Here is a 25,825-nt window from a genome sequence, read left to right as displayed (position 1 = left end):
TACAGAAAAAAAATTCAAACTTAGCTCACTTCTCTCTTTTAGAGGCAAAAACTGGTCATTCCATGTCAAAGTGACCCAGCTAAAAGTTCAGCATGAACTTGGAAAACCTATCATCTGGTCAAATATCCGCACACTCAAACAGATAGTGACAGAAATGTCAAAAGGGCAGCTAGTTACAGCTAATGGGTTGTAGTCGAGTGATGCTTAAAGAGCCCCCCCCCCCCTTAAAACAGGAAGTAGCCAAATATCACCAAATAGAAAGTAGGCCAGTGTCAAAGAGGAGGAAGTAGCTGTGTGTGCCCCCAGCAGAAAGTATTGACTAAGCAGGATGGAGCTGAGTACCGACAGAACAGGTAGTAACCAAATGTCACCTGAGCAGGGAACAGCTCAGAGTCACCTAACCTTAGGGCATAGTCGTATATATAGCTGAAAGAGGGAGTCCCTATAATTGAGTTTTGCCTGGCCAAGGTGCCTGGAGCAGGGGTCGGCCAACCTGCGGCTCCGGAACCACATGCGGCTCTTTCCGCCGTATAATGTGGATATTTCATATAAATGTTTCGTAGAGTTGCTCCAGTGATGCGTGAAAAACTGAGCAGCACTCTCATTCACTTTACCTTTTATTTGACAACAAAGGTGTTACGGTACATGAAATTACTTCACCTGTCTCAGTCTTAAAAGAACAGTAACACGCAAAACGCACACAAAAATATTATTTTAATTTGATCAGAAATGTAATAAAATGATTAAGATAACTTCTACTACTCTGTCTTACATCAGGGAATAAATGGAACTGTATTAAATGATGCATGTAAACATCACATCAAAGCAGGTTACAGTCTAATTGTATTTATACTGGATTAAAAACAGATTTTTTTTACCAGGAAAATCCACCTTGCCCCAAACTTTAGGGTCCTGAGCCAGCAGTTGAGAATCAAATGGAGTAGTTGACAATTTTCAATGCCGCAAATTAAACATATTGTAAATGTATGGTTTAAATACAAAAACGACATTTGCTTTCAGAGGTAAGATATCTAAGCTTGACATTATCACTATTTACATCATCTTATTAAAGTCAAAATATTAATATGTGTACAGCAAAGAAAAGATGTGGTTAAAATGTAAAATATATCCTCTTAGAGTCACAAAATACAAAAAAGAACATACATCAAAACAAACGTGATTCAGTTCAATAGGACACAATGCGGTGAAAATACAGTACAAAACATTGTGAATGCTTAAAATAATATTCAATATGTCGTACCATAAGGAACTAGCCCAGTTTTGAAGAAAATTGAGGTAACCAAGTGTTTCCAAAACGAGAAGTAGACGAGTGTCAGAAACATGTCACCTGAGAACAGGAAGTTGATCATCGTTACGCGAACTGGAAGTAGCCCAACAAAGTGAGAAGTTCAATTCAAGAAAATAACTTTTTTAAACTATGTGTTATATTTGATATCAGCTTCTCGGTGCGTTGGTAGTGAGTCAACGCGCCCTCGCATCGTTCACACTTGTAGCGTATGTCGGCTCGCGTCGCTCTGTTGTTATTATAGTTTTTCCACGGAAGATTTTATTGGAGCCGAGACGACACATGGGAACAGCAGATTGTGTGAACAAAAACTGAAGCCCAAACCACCCACCTGTGAAACAGCACGGCTCTGTTCGCCTCCCGCCACCTACGGCTGCTCAGAAAACACTTTCCGTCGTGTTCCAGAAGCTCTCGGCTCGCCGTGGGCCGCTGTCTCACGCTGAGCTGTGAGATTCAATTAGTGCAGTTTTAATTGAGCTTCTCTCTTTGGAACAACAACAACTGATCTGGTTTACACAGCAGGGGTCCGGTCACGTGACCGGGCGACGTCCACTGAAAGTGGAGGTTTTCACAAACGCCCCCTGCTGGTCCACGAGAAAAAAGGAAGCATAAACGAGGAAAAACAAAATCTCCCCGCAGGAGATTAACAGGAAGTTAAAAAAAAAAAATGTAAATGGTGTTGCGTAAAGCTCCGAGGGGTCGCTGTTGTTGTCGGGATCCCACAGGTGTCTTCAAATTAAGATGTTTCATGAATCATCAGTGAGCTAATGAGACGATCGGAAAGCAGAGGAGAGGATGTTGAAGACCATCAAATGGAGATGCATAAAGACGGGAAGAGGGAGGATCTAAAAAAACTTTTTTTTCCCTTTCACACTAGAAACCTCTGAGGCTCTCGGAGGCTCCCGTCTGATGCTTCACTTAATTACAGCTACAAAGATGATTATTTCTCCCTCTGGAAGCAAAAAGGAAGAAAAGTATCTTTACATGAAATGTTCACTTCATGTGGGGAATGGAAAAGGCTGATTAGAATTTGATGGAGTCCTAGATTATAATCTGGATCGTTTGTGAGTGCGACCAATGTTTCTTTTCTGCGTTGCCTTTAGTTCCTCTGGTCTCATTTTCAACTAGATGATGATATCAACGTAATTAAATTACATGATAATTAATGTAGAGAAATTATGAAGGGAAATGAGCTGCTTGGCTCTTTGGTGATTGGCGTCCAACCTTACCTTACTTTTAGCTTGTTTTATCTTGTCTTTTAACTGCTTTATTTCTTGTTTTTGATTTCGAAAACCAAATAAATGATGTGACATTTTTAGATTTTTTTTAACTTTAATCACTAATTTTGTCTTTTTCTAGGAAATAATTATACATATATTAAATAAATTAATATTTATTTACGTTTAGTTTTTATTGTTAAAACTGGTGATTAAATGATCTTTAAAGTTGCTCTGTGTTGCCATTCTGTTCATTTGTGTTGTTGTCTAGCTCTGTTGTTATTGATAATACTATTGTTCACTATCTTCTCTTTTTTAACTGTGGATGATTTAACAGATTGATTATTATGCTGTTGCCCTAAAGTAGATCTCATTATGACGTCTTCCGTGTCTTCAGCAATTCCCGAAAAACACTGAGTCATCTTTCACCCCTTTCCTGTGACTAACACATCTTTATTAGGAAATAATTGAGAGTAGTACAAAGTAGTACAAATAATGTTTTGACTTTTAGTTACTTTACTTGCAATCATCAGGGATTCACTGGATACCAATAATGGGAGTAACACTTTACATTGATAAATGAAGCAAAGCCTCTTAAATAACTTGATTACTTTTAAAAAACAACTTTTATTCTGATCATTTTTATTTACTCATAATTAAATGATACTGCTCAGTCGTCTCTGAGTGACTCAAAGTATAAACACAACTGACACTACCATAGTGTTTATGCTGCTTAGTGGGTCAAGTCTTGGAGGTTCAAGTACTGGAGGAGGGGTTTGGTTTCTGAAGATACTTTCAGGAAGTCTTAGTGTCTCTAACTTCAATTTGACATTTTGACCACGAAGAAAGATGTTGCTGCTTCTGCTGTTGCTGCAGGGACTCATCAGCTGCTATGCTCAAGGTACTCAAAATAAGATTTGTCTAGTATTGTTATTGGTAAGCCACAATATATAAAATATTAAATGAATAGTAAATAAAATAAGTTATGATAAATCACTTCCTAATGTTTCCTATTTTGCTCTTTTTGTAATTATTTGTGTGATAACCACTTGTACTGGTATTTATCTTTAATATTAGTTTTAATTTTGACATTAAATCCTGCTTGAAAAAATAAGAATAAAAAAATCAGATTATCAATATCTTACTTATAATTGTTTCAACATAAAGAGTGTAACATTTAATCGTAATTTCTTTTTTTTTAAAAACATTATTAAAAAAATATAATTTGCTGTCCTTTATCTCATAAGTGATGGGGTTAAAAAAAAATCAAAGTTCAGCTGCATCGGAATGAGAGACATTTGTTTTGTTGTCACAGGTTCAAATAAATCTGGGTCAATTTAAGACACAACTTTTGATGAACAACTTCAAAAACTAAAAAGAAGCTCACCACCTAATGTAAAAAAAATAAACATTTTTACAAGGAAGTGGGAGACTAGATCCCTGTTTGTGTGTACACGCAAGCGTGTGTGTGTGTGTGTGCGCGTGTGTGCACGTGTTTGTGTGTGTGTGGTCTAGTAGACAATGTGTTTCCTGACTTTTTGAGGTTTAAACGGTAATGTGGAGAACTTATAACTGCACGTTTCTGAGTTGAAAAACACCACACAGAAACACACACACACACACACACATGTACACACATCCACACCTGCACTCATCAGGTACCGCTTGTAACTGCTGTTTCTCTCAGGTTCAACGAAATAGAAGACATCTCACACACGCTTTAGACAAATAGTTTCTTTAATACTGTATGTGTAACCTATTTAAGATTTCCCTTTAGTACTTGATGGATTTTTACGCGCATTTTTTAAATATTTATATAACAAGTCTGAAAAGAAATGTAAAAAACAAAAAAAAACACAATTTGCCTTTGTTATTATCATAAGTGTTGCTGTGTCACTAGAGACATGAATTCTGAGTTTGTTTTTTCTAAATATATTTATTTCTATGACAGGACATAAACACCTCATAAGTAGTTTAGATTTCTAAGGCATTAACGTAACTTACTGGGGGAGGGATTTTTTTTTCTTTAGGGTAGTATATACAATATAAAAAAAAATAAAAATACATCTCAAGAAAATGGAAGTTTTATCTCCTGAGGAACCTTTCCAGTACCTGCTTTATTTATTGACAGACCTCAGTCATCTTTCAGAGACTCAGACTAGAAGCAAAAGCATTTTTTTACTATTAGAATTTTAATGGAATATTTGTCCATACGTGGATCATCCTGTAGGTCAAACAATGTCAATATCAAATTGATGATTTGAAAGTTTTGCGCCTGCGACTGAAGCAGAAGTGAATCCGAGTCCTGATCCTTACGAAGCTCCAGCTTCTGTTTATTTCTAGAAAAACTGCTGATGAAGTCCGTCGCTAACAAACACGGTTTCACTTCTCGTTTCGCTCCGAACAGAAATGCTCTGATTGTGAAACGCAAATCTAAACTGTCACATGAGCGGTTAAAATCTGGTGAGCCAAGCGTCACTCATCCTCAGGGATACATGAGTTTTTAACTTGGATAAAGTCCTTCTAGAAACTGAAGTTTTTCACTTCAGTCGTCTTCACTACAGGTAGCCGGGATGACAACCTGCCTGTTTCAATGACAATGGGCGCCGCCCGAACCCCCGATATTGCTGACTTGACCAAGGATGAACAGCCAGAGACACAGTGGAGGAAGGAGGTTCTGACACTGCTGACACAGCTGGTCCAGGCCCAGAAGGATGAGGCCACCAGACACACCGAGTTGGCCGAACTGCTCCGCACAGTGGGAACTCAGGTGTGTTCAAACCACTTGACTCGCTTCCTATTTCGGTTTTCAACCAAAAAAAAAATATTTTCTCTTAGGTTTCAAAACAGAAACATCAGAAAGTATTGGTACTGCATTGTTAGCTCTGGTTTGTACAGTACCTCAAGACACCTTTTTAAGTTTACAGCTCAAGGGTTCAGTTCAGTACCATTAGGCCGTGACTCTATCAGTGGCTGATGATTGTTAAGCATTGAGAAAACTAAGTTTTAGCAAAGAAGCTAAGTCAGGGTTAAAAAGCATTTTGACCCTCAAAAACTTTCTCAAGTTACTGTAAAATATCTCTGTCCTAGCATCTGACGTGTTGTTTGGGTCTCCAGGGTGCCAAGCAGGTCCAGAGCCTGCAGAGTATTTCCCGTCACCAGAGTCTCCTGGTTGAAAACCACCAGGCTCTGCTGCTGCAGACGTCTCGCATTGCCACTCACCTGCAGGACCTGAACAAGAAACCCGCAGCACCTACCGACATCCACCAGTGAAAAACGCAACAGCGTTCATCACAATCCGTTAATCAATATATCGCCAGTGATTCAGTTCTCAGATGCTAAAATTGGCCTGACATTAGAATCAGCTGATTCTTGTTGTTCTGTGCTTAATCAACTTTCCTATTCAATAAAGTCATTTCTGATAACTCCTTTGTTTGGTTATTGATCCTTTTCAACCTTTTGACTTAACATTTCAACAGTTCAACTTCTCAACCGTGTAGGCAATCTTTAAAACTGTAAACGTTATCTTTTGGTCGACAACTGGAGGTTTATTCACACCTGGACACAGAGCAGAATCACCTGCACATAACTGTAGACCTACAGAAGGTTGTCAGTGAAATCATTTCCTAACAATGTGTGTGATTGGATAAAAATCAAGGGTTTTTGAAGGCAGTAAATGAAAGCTATCTGAGGATGTCTGTCAGTGCGTGCATGACAACTAAACAGATCCATCAATCGTTGGATTTATTGGCAAGTGTACTCAGCTGGTATTCTTCTGCTTCCCCTGTCGGTTTCAGGTCCCCCCATCATCCACGTGAACTTCCACCTGCTCCAAAACCAGACCGAGTTGGTCCTGAGAAGCGGGTCTACCGTCATCATCATGTGTCATGGCAATGAATCCATTGCCTGGTCGTCCACAGCCATCATCCCTCTTTACCTGTCCGAGCATCAGAGCGCCGCTGTGGTTTCAAGGTCACAACCGAAACACACAGGGACATACAGCTGTCGGTACACCAACCGGAGCTTACCTCACCTGACCACCTGGATACACCTGTATATCAGCGATGGAGGTGAGTTGAAATTGTGTGTCAATTATTGAACCCCTGGGGTTCTCTCAGGGTGACCCAAAAGCTCGAAAACAAATGTGTTTGTGGTATCCTTCGTTTTGTCTCTGGGTCAAGGTGACCTTGACCCTCAGATAACACATTTTCACAAGACACTGACACTACCTCATCTTATGTCTCATGTCTCTTTCATACGTCCTTCAAACTGTTCAAGAGCATAAACTCGAACCATGCCAGAAGTTCCTCAGGTATGATTTATCATCCATTTATAGACATCTTGACTTTTTCTCCTAGATGTTTCCTCCGTGCTTGTGACACCTTTAGCTGCCATCTCTGTCAAAGAGGACAGTGACGCTCTACTGCGATGCCTGGTCACAGACCCAACAGTGAAGAACGTGACCCTCCACTATGGGAGTGTCACGCATGAGGAGAGTCTTCCTCCAGGCATGAACGTTACCATCGATCCCAGGAGAGGCGCTCTGATTCGTCACGTTCAAATGAGGTTCAAAGGGCACTACTTTTGCTCTGGATGGAAAGACGGGAATCGTTTCACATCTAAAGCTCTGGAGCTCCGGGTGAAATCTAGTAGGAGTGAATTAGCCTTTCTGACCGTTGCTACATGTAATGACTAAGCGTCTGTCCGCAGGGCTGTGTCTTCTCCCCACACTCTCCGTCTCTCAGGACACGTTTGTTCATCTTGAAGGCGAAAGATTTGAAGTCACCTGTCGGACGGATCACCCTTTACATTCTTACACAGTCGCTTGGAAGTACCCAAACTCTGAGGTGCGTCGTTGCGGCCAAAAACCTTGAGTTAGGGGTTTTTATTTAAAAGAAGGGTCTAACGCTGTGAAATCTAGGGCCCTTTTATAACACCATATAAGACACAGAGACCCGGCAACCATCATTTCTCTCACCTTTACTGATATCTTTTAGATAAAGATTAATAGGTGTAGGTAATTGGAGCTCCATTTGACACATTCCTGGCAGGTAGGGTGGTGTTGTGCCTATCTCATTTCTTAATTATCTTTCTTATCTTGTTGGAGGAAATCGGAGGGCTTAGAATAAACCCACCCCATGCATTTCTCTAATATATTCAGACTTAAACAGTAAAGTGTCCTGAGATAACTTAGTTATGATGACAGACTTTAAATAAAAATGAATTGAATTGAATTGAAATTGAATCGATAACTTTAAAACTTACAGAAAGAATGCGGGGTGCATTGTAGGTGAATATAATTTACTCTCCTAATTTCAATACATCAAAAAAATGCAGATGTTAATGTTAAACATAAGCCAAGCTACCATTCTGTATAACTAATAACTCCTTGTTTTCCTCAGGCACTTGTAACCACCAGGAGCCAGCAGTATAGCGGCCATTTGTACATCAATGACACTCTGACTGTGACATCTGTCACTACCCTGCACAGTGGAAAGTACATTTGCGCCGCTGAAAACGAGTGCGGGGTAGCTACTTCAACTGTACACCTGAAAGTCATAGGTAAGTACCCACAGTACAGTAGTTATTGAAGGGTGGCTGACATGAGGTTTCAATGATCCATTCATTCTCAGAATTGTCTTTATTCATCAACAAAGTTGGTCATGTTGTATTCAATTGATGAATAAGTGTAATTACTTCTGTAACTATCTGTAATTATTTAAAAAGGAATACTAATGTATTGCCTTGTTGCACTATGCGGTATCCAGAGACGTAACATGCAGACTTTCTCTTTGCTGATTCCATATCAGCATAGAATGATGGACACATTACACAGTATATTGTTGTTCCATACGTTCCTTAGTCTTATCTCATTTAAAAAACATGCCAATCATTCTAAAAAATATGAATACAGCTAGAGAAGAAGGGACAAAGGGAACTATGGATTGTACTCTGCAATCCAACATTTCACTGCACACATTTTGTTAGGAGTTGCTATAGAGGAATATTTCCACTTGAAAGTACACAAAAGTAGGTGCTGAAGCCAATGGCCACAGCTCAAAAATGATCACAACATAGCAGCTACAAAACAGCACTGAGTATCAACAATGTCAACATTTTGGTGGGAGGACTAAGCTAATAAAATGTGTATAGATTTTTGTTGTTGGTAGCTTTGCTCAGTTATTTGGGCCCTGCCTGTTTTTGTTTGTAGTTTTGCCCATTTTGTCACAAGAACAGTAATTATTCCTTCTAATGCCATCTTGGTTGAAAATCATGTTACAGTGTTTTTAGCTATTTCTCATTAACAGCGTTTCCTGTTCCTACTAGCTCACCCGTATCTGCGGATGTACCTGCAGCAGCGCAACACTAGGACGACTGCAGCTAATGAAGTTAAGAAGGACACTGATCCGTATGAGATGAAGGTGCAACCCGAGGTGAACTCCAGCAGTGACGGGGAAGAATGGATTTTAAACGTTAACACAAGCAGCCTGTATACCAATGCTAGCATGAACGGCAGCAGCAGGGTTGAAGTGTTTGAAGACAGTGATTTGACGATTACGTTCGTGATGGAAGCGTATCCACTTATCACAACGCACCGTTGGATGACACCCAACCACGTCACCAACAACAAGAGCGATGTCTACCAGCAGACCTACACTGATGGCTACAGGTCAGTATCCTTCAGTGTATTTTAATTTGTATGTTTATCCGGAAGTGCTTGTACAACCGCAGGTCGGAGGCGAGTCTGGTGCTGCGGCGGGTCCGCTCAGAGGAAAGAGGTCGATACTCGTTCCACTTCTCGAACGCTTTCTTCAGCGGAGTGCATCACATCGACCTACGAATTTATCGTGAGAATATTAGAATCTAGCCATTCTTTCTAATCTAGATTTGGTCCAAATGTTCCAGATATTATTCATGTGAAATTCAACAACACAAACATTCTGTCCAGGTTCACCAAATACAGAAATTACTTTGGAAAATGACACGTTGACTTGCAGCATCTTTGGATATCCATCACCCACAGTTTTCTGGTTCACCTGCACTGGAGTTGAGGAAACGTATGTACCAAATTCTGCCCCCTATTGGCCAAAGGAACTTCAGTCAAAAAAATATGCATGTTGTTTTTTTTATTAAAAGGTGCAAAGATGTTCCTGAGCATGAAGTGTACTGGACTGATGTGACCTCGAATGACCAGGATGTCGTGATGACTCAACTATCACTACCAACTGCTGATGATGTCATCGTGAAGTGTGTAGGAAACAATTCAATGGGAGAGTCTCGGGGTGTCTTTGTACCGCGTGAGTTTGATGAAGAATGAATCGGTAGCTCATGCCTATCCTACAGTTGGTCATAATATATTTCCCACAGGAAAAACAGCCACTCTCTTCACACCTGTCCTTTTGACGGCCGTGAGCTTGGCTGCCATCCTCCTCCTGCTGCTGTTGGTCGTGTCCTACAAGTGGAAGCAGGTAATTATTTTAGAAAATCTTCCTTTTGGCTGTTCACTTGACTCCTTGGACCTTTTCTTTTTTCAGAAACCCAGATATGAAATCCGGTGGAAGATCATCGAACAAAATGATGGCAACAACTACACATTCGTGGATCCCACTCAGCTGCCGTACAACCAGAAGTGGGAGTTTCCTCGAGACAAACTCAGACTGGGTACGATGGTAGTTCCCAGAGTCTACTTAACAGACTGACTGCTTTGGATATGTCAGCACACAGTCTACTTCAAGCTCAGACCAGATGACATAGCTACTCACTGAGAACAATGAAACCAGTCAGAAATATGCTGATAACGAAAGAAGAATCATCTTAATAAATGACAACTATTTTCATTTTACACCGTTTGAACCTTTGAACCTTTACAATTACAGTGTTATAAGTATAAAAGGTACCATCATTTCAAAAAGTAGACATCATAGCGATTCAATTCATAAGCTTCATGTAGCAGCAGCAACAATTTCATAACCCACTAGATGGCACTATCTTCCTCACTAGAAGTTGTAGCTACAAAAAGTAGTATTGAAAATGTATTGTGAGTTAGTACCGTAGTAAATGGTTTTTGATGGTGAGGAGAAGTATTAATCAATCAAGTCGTAGAATAAGTATTCGTAACAATTGTATTATATGTAGTATGTTGGAAATAAATATAGCAATAGTTAATAAAAATAAGCAGTAACGGATAAACAGAAATGGTGGTAATGCAGTAGTAATATTTAAGTAATACTGAAGTATAGTAGTAGCAACTGAAGTAGAGAAAATATTTGCAGCAGTTATTTGATTATTTAGCACAAACAAAATAAGCAGAAGTATCAGTATTATTTGATGAGGTTATATATGTGCTCATAGTATAAGCATATAATTAAAAAAAGAAGAAGTATTGGCTCACTAGTACAGCAAAACAAGTATTATTTGGTTCATAGCAGTGAGTTTAATGACAGCAATAGTAGTATGTGTATCAGTATTAGTGTTGTCATAGTAGAATTGTGTTTGGTAAACCTCATGTTGATGTTCATCCTCCCTTAGGTCCTGTTTTAGGATCTGGAGCTTTCGGGAAAGTTGTTGAGGCGACGGCGTACGGACTTGGCACCAGCACAGCAACTCGAGTAGCTGTGAAGATGCTGAAACGTAAGACAGCGTTTTTACCTTCATCGTCATCATCTTCATCATCTTCTGCTTTATCATCATCTTCAACATTATTATCTACTTCAAAATTTCCATCATCCTAATTATTATCTTCTTCATCATCTTCATCATCTTCACCTTCATCTTCACCTTCACCTTCACCTTCACCTTCACCTTCATTTTCTTCTTCATCCTCCTCATAATCTTCATAACCTTTTATCATCTTCATCATTCTGATCCTCATCTTTATCATCTTCATCATCATCTTCAACACCATCATCATCATCATCATCATCATCATCTTCTACTTCTTCTTATAGTCATATTCTTATTCTTCATTATCATGTTCTTCTTCTTCAGCACCTTATTCATCTTTATCTAAATCTTAATCTTCCTCTTCATTATTTTTTTAAACTTCATCCTTTTTTTCTTCATCTTTATCTTCTTCTTCATCACCTACTTATTCTTCATCATCATGTTCTTCGTCTTCTTCATCACCTTATAATTCTTCATCTGCAACTTCTTCTTCATCATCATCTTCAGTAATATAATATTTTTGTTTGATTTCTGTTTTCGTGTATTCATGAACAGCTAGCGCTCACTCAGAGGAGCGTGAAGCTCTGATGTCAGAACTGAAGATACTCAGTCATCTTGGTTACCACGACAACATAGTCAACCTGCTTGGCGCCTGCACACAAGGAGGTAACACTGTTGTTAGCACTGTGACACGGCTGCATTTACACCTGCCCTATGTCAGGACCCATGTTGATGATCACCGAGTACTGCAGCCACGGTGACCTCCTCAACTTCCTGCGAGGTCGTGCACGAGACTTTGTGGCCTCGTTCTTAAGTGTTGATGAAGGGGAGGAGCCGACGGGTTACAAAAACATGGCCGTCCAGCTGATCCGACTGAGAAGGTTTTTTTGGGGGATTGTGTTAAAATCCAGCATTCTTGTGTGTGACATCCCTGCGCCTCTGTTTCAGCGACAGCGGGATCTCCTGCTGCTCTGAGTATCAGGAGATGCAGCCCATGATGGGTCCATCGCTGAAACAATCATGTGAGTCAGGTTGATTTTCTGTCAATCTCTATTTAGTTGTAAAGGCTGATGAAGCTTCATGAAACAGTGTCATGTTGTTTAGAGGCCAGTAAGTGGCGCCATTAGTTTAAAAAAATGTATTTTTAATAAGAAGAGCTGTTTAAAACAAAAGTAAAATAGTGCAGAGACCGCCATCTAGTGGACTCTGAATATAAAGACACTGCTTCATGAAGCTTCATCAGACCATCGCTACTATTTAGCAGTAAGCTTGTTGGCTATTTTACTCTGTTTATATCTAGATTTATATCTTAAAAGTATATTAATGATATGCACATATGCACCATATTGAACTGTTTGTTTGGTTTTTTTTTGTCCTTTTTTCCTTGAAATAAGAAAGACATATACGACTGAGAAGGTGGAATGTTAAACTGCGGAAAAATATATAATTATATATGAATTAATGGAAGCTGAGTTGATAAAATGAACCAGACACAAAAAGTACCTGTTAGTGTGTCACAGTCAGTTAGCGATAGCGTCATAGATCACATTTCTTGATTCACAATTGAACTGTTATAACCTCGCTCTAAAGACAACCATTTTTTTGTTTCAGGTCGTCGTAAAGATTGTCTTTCCGTCATTGACCTCATGAGATTCTCCCTCCAAGTTGCTCAGGGTCTCGACTTTCTCTCCAATCAAAACGTGAGCACGTTCACATGTACCTCACCCAAGTGTTGCGACAGTCGACTGACTCTTTTTGTCGCCCAGTGTATCCACAGAGACGTCGCGGCGAGAAACGTCCTCTTGACGGATCGCCACGTTGCAAAGATCTGCGACTTTGGTCTGGCGAGGGACATCCGTGATGACGACAGCTACATCGTTCAGGGCAACGTGAGTGCGAAGGTTTGTTTGTTGAACCAAGGCTTTAGCTTCACTGATGGTTTCACGTTTATGGTGATAGTCTCGTCTCCCGGTGAAGTGGATGGCGCCTGAGAGCATCTTCCAGTGCATCTACACTGTCCAGAGTGACGTCTGGTCTTACGGCGTCTTGCTGTGGGAGATTTTCTCTCTTGGTAACCATGGTTACGGTTCAAAAACCATGAATTTTTGTTCACACTGCTTCTTCCCGCTCAGGTAAGAGCCCGTACCCGAACATGGCCGTGGACACCAACTTCTACAAGATGATCAAAGATGGCCGCCACATGGCGCAACCAGACTTCGCACCGGCTGAAATGTGAATGTTCTTCAACATTCCCGCTGCAGATTTTTACAAGAACTAAAATAATTTTTTTGGTCAGGTACCAGTTGATGACCCTCTGCTGGAATCCGGAGCCCACTGAAAGACCCACGTTCAAAAGGATTGGTCAGCTCATCGACCAGCTCCTCCCCTCCAACAATGACACGTCGCCAAGCCAACGACACCAGGTGGAATTCCGAAATTTCAAATTTACTTGAAAAGTTTTGACAGACGTAGGAACTCAGTTTTAGAAAGTTGAACATAAGCTCATCTAAGTCTGGGTCTGAATCTTTTCTTTACCGTATAATTGAATGTCGAATTGGAGAACTTACTTTGACTTCTTCCTGTAAAATTACAAAGTAGTTATCGTATATGTCCAATAAAATGTTGTTTTTTCACATGTACTATGGAGTTCTGGGAAAGTTTTTTCCCTTTTAACTGAAATTCAAGGCTTTTTTATTGTTGGATTATTAACTCTACAATAATATTTAAAACATGTTTTCGAATAGATAAATACACTTAAAATGTATAAAGCAAAATATAAAATCTTTAAAAATGTAGACAAAAATAAACTTAATAACGTGAAGTATGGGGAAATGTATGTAATAATACCTTTTTTTTCTCAGGCAACTTACAAAAACATCGATGAGTGCAGAGAAGAAGAAGAGCAGGAAGAGGTCGAAGGTCAGGAACCCCTCAAAGGTAAAACTATGAAGATGATGTAAATCCTCCCGACTGACCAGCTCTGATCCTCCAGACTGTCACGATGAAGATGAGCCAGAGGAGCAGGAAAGAAAGGAAAGAACGACCAGCAGGAAGAACATCTACCAGCTGTCATGATGGAATGGATGGAAACCTTCTAAACCATGTTTAGTTTAGTACTAACAACACAAGAATCACAGGACAGATCGTCCTGCTCGGTCAGTTCAGCCACTGCTGTCTGTCCATCAGGAGCTGGACTCCGACAGAGCTCTTTAACATGTTGTCAAATGTTATGAGTTCAGGTTCTCCTACTTTCCAATCAGGTCTACATCAACTGAGACTTGGTTTCTCAAAGGAAAATAGAATTATTTTTAATGTTTTAAATACATTAAATACAAGTTTTTGTTGCATTGTCATGACATCAGCCATTATATGGACATTCAATCTTTATCATTTTACTTTGTTTATTATATAACTGTATGACATACCACTCCTACATATCATTTTATAACATTTTTTTTATTTGATTTTCGACTTTTTATCGGTTTGATCTCATTTATTTGTTTATTGATGACAACATTTGATCTCTTGATTTGTTTAAGCTATTTCATTATGACCTTTGATCTCAGAATTGTAACATTGTATAATCGTTTTCTTTTTTTGAATTACTGGGATAGTAGGAAAAAAATGTGAAAAGATCTGGAAAGTTCTTCAGCAGTTCATTGTGAATTCTAAACAGGGATGAAGATTCATTCAGCAGGGGGCAGTATATGTGTTGTTAATGATGTGTCATATATTTGATTGTGTGTGCCATTTTTTTTAGTTTTCATATCAGTCTTAAGCAAAGGAGTTTAAATAAAACAGTGTTGTTGTTTTTTTTTTGTTTTTTTTTTAATGAAATATGTATCTTTATGATGTTTTGTTCAGCCAAAGTCCAAATCGGGAGCAGTCGTGGTCCTGTCACTTAATGAAGATTAACAAACTAATAATTACGAGATAAGACGTTGTTAGAGATACAAAAATCTTTTATCATTACATGTCAATTCAGCATTTACACACATATTGCTCTTTTTCCTTTAGATTCTTTCACATTTTAGTTGTTGATTCAAATGTATTTACTTATAGGTTCAAAAGTTCAAAACAGTCTATCAGAAACTTGTGTTTTTACTACATAACTTTTGTTTATGGCCATTCAACATGTTAAAGTATTAGGGGAAGTAAAATAAAAAACATCCTACAGTAAATCAGATTAAGCAGCAATCCAACTTTACAATCCTGTCTAGTTTAGTTATTCTGCAAAAAGAAGTATCGCTTCCTTCATCCATATTCATCTCTGATTTATGAAATCGTAGCCATTAGCAAGGCATTGGTACTCAATGGATATATACATACAAACATACATATATATATATATATACGCTGGTTTGTGCAGTATTGACACGTAAAAGAGCACATATCTCTTTAAGAACGAGGTGTAATTGAAGGAGAATGTTAATAATTTCTCATCAGATATAGGTTATCTTGTTGATAAATACTTTCTTCTCTATAAAAGCTCCTGAAGTGCAGGAGAACTAAAGTCTCTTGAGTCACTCCGACGACAGCAGCAGGTAACATTTCTTCCTCTAGCACAGTTTTGACAGGAAACCAGAATCAAAGTTTTTTTCTTAATCAGATTAAAGGTTGAAACAAAGAAGTAGCAAGCTATCTTTTGACGATGAGAAGATGTCGACTTAATAATTAGATTTTTCTTAAACTGTGTAATAAAATGAGATAACTTCAGCAGAATGAGCCGTAAGAGTCGTTTGTCGACGCTGGAGATCCTCCTCTCCGTCGTGTCCTTGCTTCTCCTGGTTTCTTGCATCAGTCTCATTGTGGTGACCTGGTTCAGCCTCAATCCTCCTGGTGAGTTTTTACTTCCATGTCCACTTCACCACGAGCTCATCCTTACGTCTGACTTGTCCTCATAAGCTGCATACAACGCGATGGTGCTTGAAGGCACCCTAGTGATCACCGATGGAGCCAAAATCTCAGAGGAGCTGAAGAACTCCAGCAGTTCAGAGTTCAAATCCCTTGCTTTCGATGTGGAGCACTTGGTGAGAGTAGACGGACTACAGCGATTGGTGGACCGTCATTTCTAGCTGACATGTGATTGGTCCATTGGTCTCACGCTTGACTCGTCAACAGGTGAGAGCGGCGTTCAGCAGAAGCAACGACTTCACCTCGAGCTTCCTGTTTTGTCAGGTGTTGTTATTCAGGGAGTCTACATCCTTCACAACGAATCCCAGGTCAGACATTTAAGATCGACGTCTAAAGATTCTAAACGTCATCTCATCTTGTTTATTATAAATCCAATCATTTCACAAGTTTATTTTTCATATTAAGTTTTAGAGAAGGAATGTGCTTGACTTTGTTGATATTTGCTGAACTTTGTATCAAATATAGTTGTGTTATATTTATCAATGACGAGAGACGTATTCATAGTCTGTATTGATCAAGAAAATAAAAGAGCGTGAAAAGGTACGTAGTAATTTAAAGGCTAGTTTTTTGAAAATATTGCTGAGTCACACTGTTGGGGGCGGAGTGATGTGTTGGTAAACAGGTCAAGTTGAATGTTAATGCTGTAATGTTGAAGTACACTCAATAAACACGGAGCAAAGCTTGTGAATTGAGTCGGGAATTTAACGTTCTTAGAAGACGTTACATCATTAAAAACTGATTATTCAGTCAGGAAGTCAGTCAATAAAAATCCAAGTTGATCCGGATAGTCGAAATAAAACGCTGGGGCATTTCAATTATATCCCATCTTCACATGGTTGGTCCTCATTAGTTACTAATTTGAAGTTTTATTATTGTTGAATTTAATCTAAAGAAGTTTCTAAAAAAAAGCCCCTGATAGTCAATTATTTGTGTAAATAACCCCGTATGTGAAATAGGTTTCTCTGATGTTGTGTTCAGGGTGGCCGGCGTGAAGGTCAATTTCAATCTAGGGTTCAACGAAGGGGTAGACGATGAGAAAGTGGAGCAACAGCTGAGAGAAGGCTTTCAGGACGGGAAGGGACTGGTGGTCAACACAGACAGCATAAGGCTAACAGGTAAAACTAGTAGGTGGGTAACCTGGGGACTCATCAAACATCAAGGTTGCACTTTTTGTTTCAGGGAATTCGGGAGCAACGACAACAGCGGTAGCGACCACAACAGCGAGAACGACAACAAGTACTACTAAAGGTTGATCAGATACTCTCGGTTTTTATAGCCAAGACATTTCTGCAGGCAGAATAGATTTTTGTTCGCTTGCATCCCAAATCTTGATTTTTGTACCAAAAAAACTAACAAAAAAGTGATCATAAATATGGAGAATAATCGTAACTAGATTGTCTAATATTGTTTTTCACGTCAGTGGTTGATCTTATTACCGGAAAAAATGAAAGGATATTGACTTACGGTCTCTGTGTCCAGGCCCCTGCCTTCCTCATCAGACGTTCTGTGCTGATCGGTCAGAATGCATTGATACCGAACGTCTTTGTGACGGGATCCTGGACTGCACCGACGGGTCAGATGAGACCACGTCCCGCTGTGGTAGGTGGTCATTACTGACAATCCAACACTGTGCTATAATGAAGAATCATTTGTCTTTCATTTTTAGCAATAACCTGAACCTAACTTCATCGTTCTTACTTTTCACATCTATCTTCTTCATGGACCTCATCAGTTGTCTTTCTCTTCTTAATCTCCAACTCTAAAGCAGTAATTGTGTACTATGTTTGTCTCAAAACTTTCCAACGTGTCTCATCTCTGATCCATTCTTTTCATTATACAGGAATTTTTCGTTTATTCCCAGACATGAGAACTAAAGGAAAAAGCTAATCAAAAATTAAACATGACTTATTTTGCAGTTTGGTCAGTTGAAGTCTTCTACCATCTTTACTTCCATAGCAACAGCATGTGATGGTCAGTTCCTGCTGCTCGGGCCAAGCGGCTCTTTCGCTTCTTCCCATCAGTCCGAGGAATACAACGTCAGCGTCTTCTGTCGTTGGATCATCAGGTTCAGACTTTTTTCCACAGTTTTCTCTGTAACATGAAAAGCAACAAACAGCGATACATTTACAGGGTTGAGAGAGGATTTTCCATTCAGATAAATTTCCTGACCTTTGAAACGGAAGAACTCTACGATGTTCTAAGTTTTTATGACGGAGTCGGGGAAGAAAAGCAGCTGAATGGTGAGAAAAACTCACCTTTCACGTATACCTCTCACACACTGAGGTTGGTTGTCTCTCAGTCGAGCTCTCAGGCTCCGCCCATCCCGGTACCGTATGGCTCCTGGCCAATGAGTCCACTGTGGAGTTTTTGTCCGATGACTTCAACAGTCTATCTGGATTTAACGCCACATTCATCGCCACTGACCTCTCCGGCCTCACAGGTGAGTGTCCACTACAGAGTCTAACAGAGACAAGTGTGGTCTTTCCTGCCTTTTTATAAAGATTCAGAAAAGTATTAAATAATAGCAGAAGATAAACAATGAATGCAAACGGAACAGTACTAGATAAAAGTATGTTTTGGTTTTCAGATGAACAGAAAGTCAGCTGCACCTATGAAGACGGTTTCTGTTTCTGGCGGCAACAGCAAGACGATGATGGAGACTGGATAAGAACACGTGGAGCAACATTCCCACCACTGACTGGTCCAAGCGGTGACCACACATTGGTTAATAAGTCAGGTATGTAGGACTTTACAGGCGGTTGTTTTGAATGGATTGATTAATTTAGTATTTTCTCAATCCCAGGTTTCTATATTGTCACTCCACCCAGTCCCGGCCAATGGCAAAAGAGCTTTAGGATCCAAAGTCCACCGCTGACTCCATCGCTTAACCCTATGTGTTTGAAATTTTGGTACAGTATATACTTTTTTATTTGTAACCACAAGTCTAGAATACACACTATACAACTGTTTTTTCAGGTACCATATGTATGGGAAGGAAGTCCACCAGCTTAAAGTCCTGCTTGTTCAAAGGTCCTCCACGAGTGTTTTGTTCCAGAAGGACGGCAACTACGGTGACAACTGGAACTACGGTCAAGTGGCGTTGAATCTAACCGACGAGGCTTCGGTCCGTGACTTCATATAGATCTCAACTTGCTCCAGACATGGCATAGTAAGCGATGCACTTTGTTTGACAGGTGGTGTTTGAAGCTTTGAAGAATGGAGGAAGGTTGAACGACATTGCCCTCGATGACATTGTATTGACCGCTGAACCGTGCGGCCCCGCCCCGCCGGAACCAACCAATGTGCCAATCCCACCCACCATGGCACCGATTCCACGTAAGAACTACATTTCCTGGATCTCACAAAGTCTTTATAAAAGTTGAGGTGGACTTAATCACTTCCAACAGAGTTTCTTAGAAGCATTGTGGCACGATGCCGTAATGATCTTGGATAATGGGAGTTTTGTGGTAATTTTTCCTTAAAAAGTGGTATCCAATGCCTTTTTCTAGCCAGGTTTGCATTAACCTTGGAAATATGCAGCTAACAACTTTTTTAATGGACCTGAATAAAGAAAAGTATTTTTTTTCTTGCAATCATGCAGTCACAGTTAAAGCAACATTAACTCACTTTTCAGGTATAGCTGGATCTGAAGTAAATAACAAATTGAAGGTGGTGTTTGTAATTTTGAAATTCTTAACCAATAGCTCTTTGTATAATCCTTGATTACTACATTTTTCCAGAAATACCTAATAGGTAGCCTTCGCCATATACACCGAATATGTCTTCTGTCCAAAGCTGGCAACCCGCGTTTGTGGCGTTCCTCTGAAAGCAGATTCAAATTCGAAAATATTTAGAATAACTTTAATTTTGCCAAAAACTGTCCAACCTAACTTTTTGAATAAAAAGTAAACTCTAACATTTGACTTGACGTGGCCCAGTGACTGGTCTTAAAGGCCTATTTTACCAAGGATTAATAGCTGAATACCAGTTATTGAAAGGTGGGGTTTAAAGAGCCTCCCTTTTAAAACAAAAAATGTTTCACATTCAAACATTTGTAAACTTAACTGCTGTTTTCCGACTCTACAGCAGACTGTGGCGGACCGTTTGATCTTTGGGAGCCGAACTCGACATTCAGCTCACCGAATTATCCGACATCTTACGGTCACAACGCCCAATGTGAGTAGTTTTTACAGGCAATCTTGGAAAAATGTATTTAAAATATAATTGGTTGAACTGAATCCTCGGTTCCTGCAGGTGTGTGGACGCTGCACGCACAGCCGGGTCGCAACATACATCTAGAATTTCTGGATTTTGACATCGAGACCAATTATGATGCAGTGGAGGTGCGAGATGGAGCAGGGCCACAGTCGACTTTAATGGGTATGTTTTTTGAGGGTTCCTGTTCCTAATCCTATTGTTCCTTTTCATTGCATAATCTGTAACCTTCTTCTGTATCTGTTCCTCAAATATACTCATTTGTCTTCCTCCAGCGGTTCTGACAGGAAGTGACCTTCCTTCCCCTGATTTGTTTTCGACAACCAATCGTATGACAGTTCTGCTCTTTACGGACAAGTCAGGTTTCAAAAAAGGATTCAGAGCAAACTTTACTTCCGGGTTCAACTTGGGGTCTCCAGGTGAGCTGGGACATCAGACATTGAAGTGTTAATGTTGCTGATGGGACATCTGGTGTCGTCAGCTCCATGTGCCACCGGTCAGTTCCAGTGTCGGACCGGAGAATGTATCCATGGTAACAGCGAGTGCGACGGGCAAATCGACTGTTCTGATGCTTCAGATGAAGCCGACTGTGGTAAGGGTCGTCCGATAACTACATATATGTTGGTTACAATATTGTCTTTGATTTGGGGCCAGCATGTGAAGGAACGTTGAAAGTGAGCCTTGGAAATGTCATCTATGAGGAACGGCTGCTGTTTCTTAAATCAACACTGCAGACACTTGCCTCATCCGACTGTTAGATGCAACGGTGTAAATGTTCATTAAAACTAAAGGGACCCCATCAAATCAGAATCTCATATGCATCTATTTATAAAATAAGAGAAAGAATCCTTTGTGTTTTTTTTCTTGTCCTGGAAATAGCCTTAGTGGAAAATTCCAGGTTAAAGTTTGCCCTATATGAAAGCCAGCGGGTCACACAGTACGTAAGTAAGTAAGTCATAGTTATTTATATTTATAGTTATTTATATCTCTAGACCAGAGTCAAAAAGCGTTTGACATAGTTACAAATTTAAAAACTCTAAAAGTCCAAGACATAAGACAAAAACGTGGTAAAGTTATGTAGTGAAGCAACATTATAGTAGCTAACAAAATTAAACCATCGTAAAAAAGTTACGTTGTGCCACTAATAGAAACTTAAACTTTAATACTATTAACTTTGTTGTGTAAAAATGCTGTTTTCAGGATACATTTCTTTTTTTGCAAGTGTTTTTCCAGATTTGTTTTTGTGGTGTCTGTCAAGAATAATAATAAAAAAACTGACACACACAAAATAATCAATAGAAAAAAAGCACCATGGCAGCCATTTTACGGATCATAGTTTATAGTTTTCTTGTATTTACATAGAGGAAATTAAACTAGTATATGACGTTTATTTTATTACAGAGTACTCTTAAGCTTTAACGATAAAATGTTTAAAAAAAAAGTTAATGATGTTAAAACACGTTTCAATTTTAAAATAATCAACCATGTGTCCTTTAATGGTTTCATGTTACGTCCACTTGACGGTCTTTTCTTTTCTTTTCAGTTGAGCTACGACCTGAAGGCTCGGACCGTCTCAAATTTCAGCTCGTCTCATCGTTACTTCCTGTCTGTGCTGACAACTGGAGCCAAGAGTTGTCCAACTTCACCTGCCAGTACCTGGGATACAGGTAATCGTTACCGAACGTGGCAAGATTACAATCATGTGTGTCAATATGACTTTTAACAAAGTTGACAGAAAATTGTATTTTGCCCATTTGGCAAATGAAATACTTTTGACTAACATATGAAAATATATCACTAGTTAGAAAATAACATAAGAATTATTGTAATGTATCTCGGACACATCGCAAGAAAACAAAAAATGTGTAATTTTTGAAAGAGAGTAAATTGAAACAATTTCATTTTCCTGAATCCGAAGCTGAGTCATGAAACATGGAGAAGGGGTGAAGCTTCTTGGAATATAAGGTCACTGGTTTCATTTTGGGTCGTGCCAGATGAAACTAGAAAGAGAAAGCTAACATTGAGTCATCTTAGAATCCGAGATTATCTGATAAATAGCCAGTGAAATAACACATAACTGCAGCTTTACTGAAATCACTGGTGGATGATCGTCATCCTTGACGCTTCACTTGCATCGCATGTCCCCACTCAGGTCAGGAGAAGCTACTTCGCTCCCGGCTCGTCCTGAAGATCCTCCTTTCACGATCGTCACGGTCAACAAGAACGGGAGCTTGGATGCCAGTGCCAGGTACTGAGCACCATGAAAACCAGAGGACGTGATTAAAAACCTTCTTTTTCTTTTATAAACAGCAAAACGTGCAGCAGTGAGAAAGTGATATCTTTGACCTGTGGCAACAAACGTGAGTATTTTTTTTAAAATCTATTTTCAATTTATAGTTTAGTTAAGATGTATTAATTTAAGGAAAGACTAAAAAATAAGTAAAACCTTCAAATTAGTATTTGTTTATTGTAGAATAATAAAATATCAACAATAAAGTTTTTATAATTCCATGGAATGATAACACCTTAATATCAAAATCCTAATGTTATTTATACATAGTACATATTTTTTTCATCATATGAAGCCTTGAATTTTCTATATTTTGATTTGAGAAATTTTATTGCACACCTCTGACAAAATCATATGTTAAGTCCAGCTGATAAACAAATGTAAATCAAATTAAAAGAGAAATATTAGTATGGGAGAAAAAGAAGTCTCAATATTTATAAAGGTATATTTGTTTCTTTAGTATTCCAAAGAAAAAAGCTTCTGCAAAATAAAAAATAGTCACTTCAATAAAAACACATTATGAATCAAAGAAAAAAAAAAGTTTGTCTCTTAATTATTCAACCATTTTTCATATGTATCCATTATTCAAAGAAATGTTCAATCAATTTTTTATTGGGATAATAAAGAAACAAAATGTACCAAAATCAATTTATTAATAACATGAAAGATTTTCTTCGTTTCAGCGTGTGGTGTGAGTTTTGTAAAGAAGCCCACAAGGACAGTTGACCAGTCAGAAGACGGTAAGATAAAGGAGTCACATAATCGGCTTCTGGGTTAACTTGAAGTTCCTGATCAGGTGAAAGAGTGGTGGGCGGAGTGGATGCCCTGAAGGGGGCGTGGCCATGGGCCGTCTCGCTGCACTGGAGGGGTCGCCACGTCTGCGGCGCCTCGTTGATTGACAACGAATGGCTGCTGACCGCCGCACACTGTGTCTACGGGTGAGCGTTACCATGACGACCAAAAAGCTTCCAAGTCAGTAACAGGTGAGGTCGTTGTCACAGGAAGAACCTGCACCCGCAGCTGTGGTCCGCAAAGTTGGGTCTCCACTCTCAAGTGAATGAGTTGGAAGCTCAGACGCGACAGATCGACCAAATCGTCATCCACCATCTGTACAACCGACTAACCAAGCAGGCCGACGCCGCCATGATGCACCTGAAGACGCCGGTCAACTTCACTGGTCAGCAGCAAGACTTAGTGAGACAGTCAGAAACTAAAAAACAGTGTGTTGTTTATGTGTGTGTTCAGAGTTGGTGCAGCCAGTGTGTTTGCCAGAAGAAGGTGAAGACTTCCCTGCGGGACAGAAATGTTTCATCGCTGGATGGGGACGCGACACAACAGGTAAGACATCCCATCTGTCTACTCGTCAATCACCTCTGAAGCTTCTATATCTGTCTCTCTGAATTTTGCTACCTTGTCTGTCCATTTCAGGTTCTACTGCAAACATCCTCCAGGAGGCCCAGGTTCCTCTGGTGGCTCAGGATCAGTGTCAACTCCAGTTACCGGAGTACAACATCACCTCCATGATGATGTGTGCAGGGTACCCAGAGGGCGGCGTCGACTCTTGTCAGGTATCAAAGTGAATAGACTCGAGCGATAGCTAGCTAGCTAGCAGAGAAACACTCTTTCAAGGTAGCAGAGTAAATAGATTTAGAGCTAGTTAGCTACCTAGCAGAGAAATACTCTTGAAAGTCAGCAAAGAGAGTAGACTCAGCACAAGCTAGCAAAGAAATACTCTTGCAAGTTATCAAAGTGAATAGACACCCCGTTAGTTAGCCACCTAGCAGAAGAATACCGTAGCAAGGTAGCAAAGTGAATTGACGCAATGCTAGATAAATTTAAACTAAATAGACTGAAATAGTCAATAAACTGAATATACTAAGCGCTAGTTAGTTAGCTAGCAAAGAAATACTCTTGCAAGTTAGCAATGTGAATAGACTTAGTGCTAGTTAGCAGAGAAATACTCTTACAAGCTAGCAATGTGAATAGACTTAGTGTTAGTTAGCAGAGAAATATTCTTACAAGCTAGCAATGTCAATAGACTTAGTGTTAGTTAGCAGAGAAATATTCTTACAAGGTAGCAAAGTGAATACTCTGCGTTAGTTAGCTAGCTAGCAAGCTAGCCGAGAAATGAGGTAGCAAGGTAGCAAAGTGAAGTAAGCTAGCAAGCTAGCAAAGACATCTTTAGTTTTACCTGCATATGTCCTAATGGAAGCCACTGTTTCAGGGCGACTCTGGGGGTCCTCTGATGACGGTGGTTGATGGTTACTGGAGCCTGATTGGTCAGTTTTCCCATTTCTTAACATCAAAAATCCACCTCAAAACATGCTGACCTCTTATTGGCTCCTGGTAGGTGTGACATCATTCGGCAAGGGCTGCGGACTCCCCGGGAAACCTGGGGTTTACGCCCGAGTTTCATCCTTCGTCTCCTGGGTTGCAGACACTCGACGCTCCCTCTCCTCATTGACTCTCCTTTGACCATAATTCTTACTTCTGATTGGTCCATCCAGAATGAACCCACGAATCAAACAGACGAATGCTATCAAATGTAAATAACATCGACACAAAAACATTTTTGATTATTGATTCATTATACAGTTATTTCATTATTAGCATCAGCGCTAGTTGGTATTAGCATGGCAGTGTGTTTTTATTATACATATTTTTTCATGTAAAATAAACTTAGGTACTGAGTTGTTTTTTTTTAAATGATATAAAATGTCATTTTCGAAAAGCGAGTGGCATAGATGTATAAAATAATGTGAAATCAGACGTTTTTTTTGTTGTTTTTTTTATAATATTGCTTGAATTTTACTTAAAAAATTGAATTTAACACGAAATAAACAGAAAGTACTTTTTTCCCGGAGTGTGATATCGACATTATTTATTTAACATGGCCGAGAAGACAAGAATAATATGTTTTGTTTTTTTTATTTATTAAAGAGCTGTATTAAGTTTCATCCAGAGGGGGGAGACAAAATACCTATTTTAAGTCACAGGTTTTTTGAAGCGTGACTCTAAAGTTCTAGGTGAATCTAAAAATATATCGAATAAAATGTGTTATTAGTTTATTTTATTCTTGTAATTGCTTGACATGGTGACATCAACCCTTTGATATAAATTGTATATTATAATATTGCTAATTTTGTTGATAAAATTACATCCGAAATAACAACCGCGTGGAAGCAATTTTTATAAACCATCTCGTCAAATGTCCTCCAC

The 25,825-nt window shown here is 39.3% G+C and overlaps 2 protein-coding genes across 3 annotated transcripts; both read left to right on the top strand.

Moving 5' to 3' along the window:
• Positions 1-3,366: 3,366 nt before the first annotated feature.
• Positions 3,367-15,001, top strand: csf1rb (colony stimulating factor 1 receptor, b). Of its 2 annotated transcripts, none has more exons than XM_087807860.1 (22): positions 3,367-3,424; positions 6,321-6,593; positions 6,882-7,172; positions 7,234-7,370; positions 7,926-8,085; positions 8,851-9,193; positions 9,256-9,371; positions 9,473-9,581; positions 9,661-9,821; positions 9,892-9,992; positions 10,059-10,185; positions 11,053-11,154; positions 11,743-11,853; positions 11,909-12,068; positions 12,136-12,209; positions 12,799-12,887; positions 12,954-13,076; positions 13,147-13,258; positions 13,320-13,419; positions 13,484-13,610; positions 14,049-14,106; positions 14,180-15,001. In XM_087807860.1, the coding sequence occupies exons 1-22, from the start codon at positions 3,373-3,375 to the stop codon at positions 14,260-14,262; spliced, it is 3,009 nt and encodes a 1,002-aa protein (XP_087663986.1). In that variant the 5' UTR covers positions 3,367-3,372; the 3' UTR covers positions 14,263-15,001. The 2 variants fall into 2 exon arrangements, with proteins under 2 accessions (XP_087663986.1, XP_087663985.1); XM_087807859.1 differs by having other exon boundaries at positions 14,049-14,124.
• A 907-nt stretch (positions 15,002-15,908) lies between these two features.
• tmprss15 (transmembrane serine protease 15) lies at positions 15,909-25,123 on the top strand. Its single transcript, XM_087808129.1, has 27 exons — positions 15,909-16,026; positions 16,093-16,217; positions 16,309-16,409; positions 17,080-17,216; positions 17,281-17,349; positions 17,581-17,700; positions 18,058-18,166; positions 18,232-18,341; positions 18,401-18,541; positions 18,689-18,838; positions 18,905-19,010; positions 19,078-19,225; positions 19,296-19,437; positions 20,188-20,277; positions 20,356-20,481; positions 20,592-20,735; positions 20,798-20,908; positions 21,860-21,983; positions 22,469-22,564; positions 22,627-22,676; positions 23,290-23,346; positions 23,403-23,544; positions 23,608-23,783; positions 23,852-23,944; positions 24,035-24,174; positions 24,831-24,885; positions 24,957-25,123. Exons 1-27 carry the CDS (start codon positions 15,909-15,911, stop codon positions 25,079-25,081), a joined length of 3,105 nt encoding a protein of 1,034 aa, XP_087664255.1. The 3' UTR covers positions 25,082-25,123.
• Positions 25,124-25,825: the final 702 nt, after the last annotated feature.

The sequence above is a fragment of the Callionymus lyra genome, chromosome 14 (genome assembly GCF_982586985.1).
Source record: "Callionymus lyra chromosome 14, fCalLyr1.hap1.1, whole genome shotgun sequence".
In the NCBI taxonomy this organism is placed as follows: domain Eukaryota; kingdom Metazoa; phylum Chordata; class Actinopteri; order Syngnathiformes; family Callionymidae; genus Callionymus; species Callionymus lyra.
The sequence above is the reverse complement of the archived record's forward strand: the minus strand, read 5'-3'. Positions and strand labels throughout refer to the sequence as shown.

Bases quoted from the DNA above. Each gene is read 5' to 3' on its own strand.
- csf1rb (XM_087807859.1), top strand. From the start codon at position 3,373: ATGTTGCTGCTTCTGCTGTTGCTGCAGGGACTCATCAGCTGCTATGCT. The intron at 12,210-12,798 runs GTGAGTCAGGTT...TTTTTGTTTCAG, and splicing joins TCCATCGCTGAAACAATCAT to GTCGTCGTAAAGATTGTCTT. The intron at 13,611-14,048 runs GTGGAATTCCGA...TTTTTTTCTCAG, and splicing joins CGCCAAGCCAACGACACCAG to GCAACTTACAAAAACATCGA.
- tmprss15 (XM_087808129.1), top strand. From the start codon at position 15,909: ATGAGCCGTAAGAGTCGTTTGTCGACGCTGGAGATCCTCCTCTCCGTC. The intron at 19,438-20,187 runs GTAAGAACTACA...CCGACTCTACAG, and splicing joins CACCATGGCACCGATTCCAC to CAGACTGTGGCGGACCGTTT. The intron at 20,278-20,355 runs GTGAGTAGTTTT...CGGTTCCTGCAG, and splicing joins TTACGGTCACAACGCCCAAT to GTGTGTGGACGCTGCACGCA.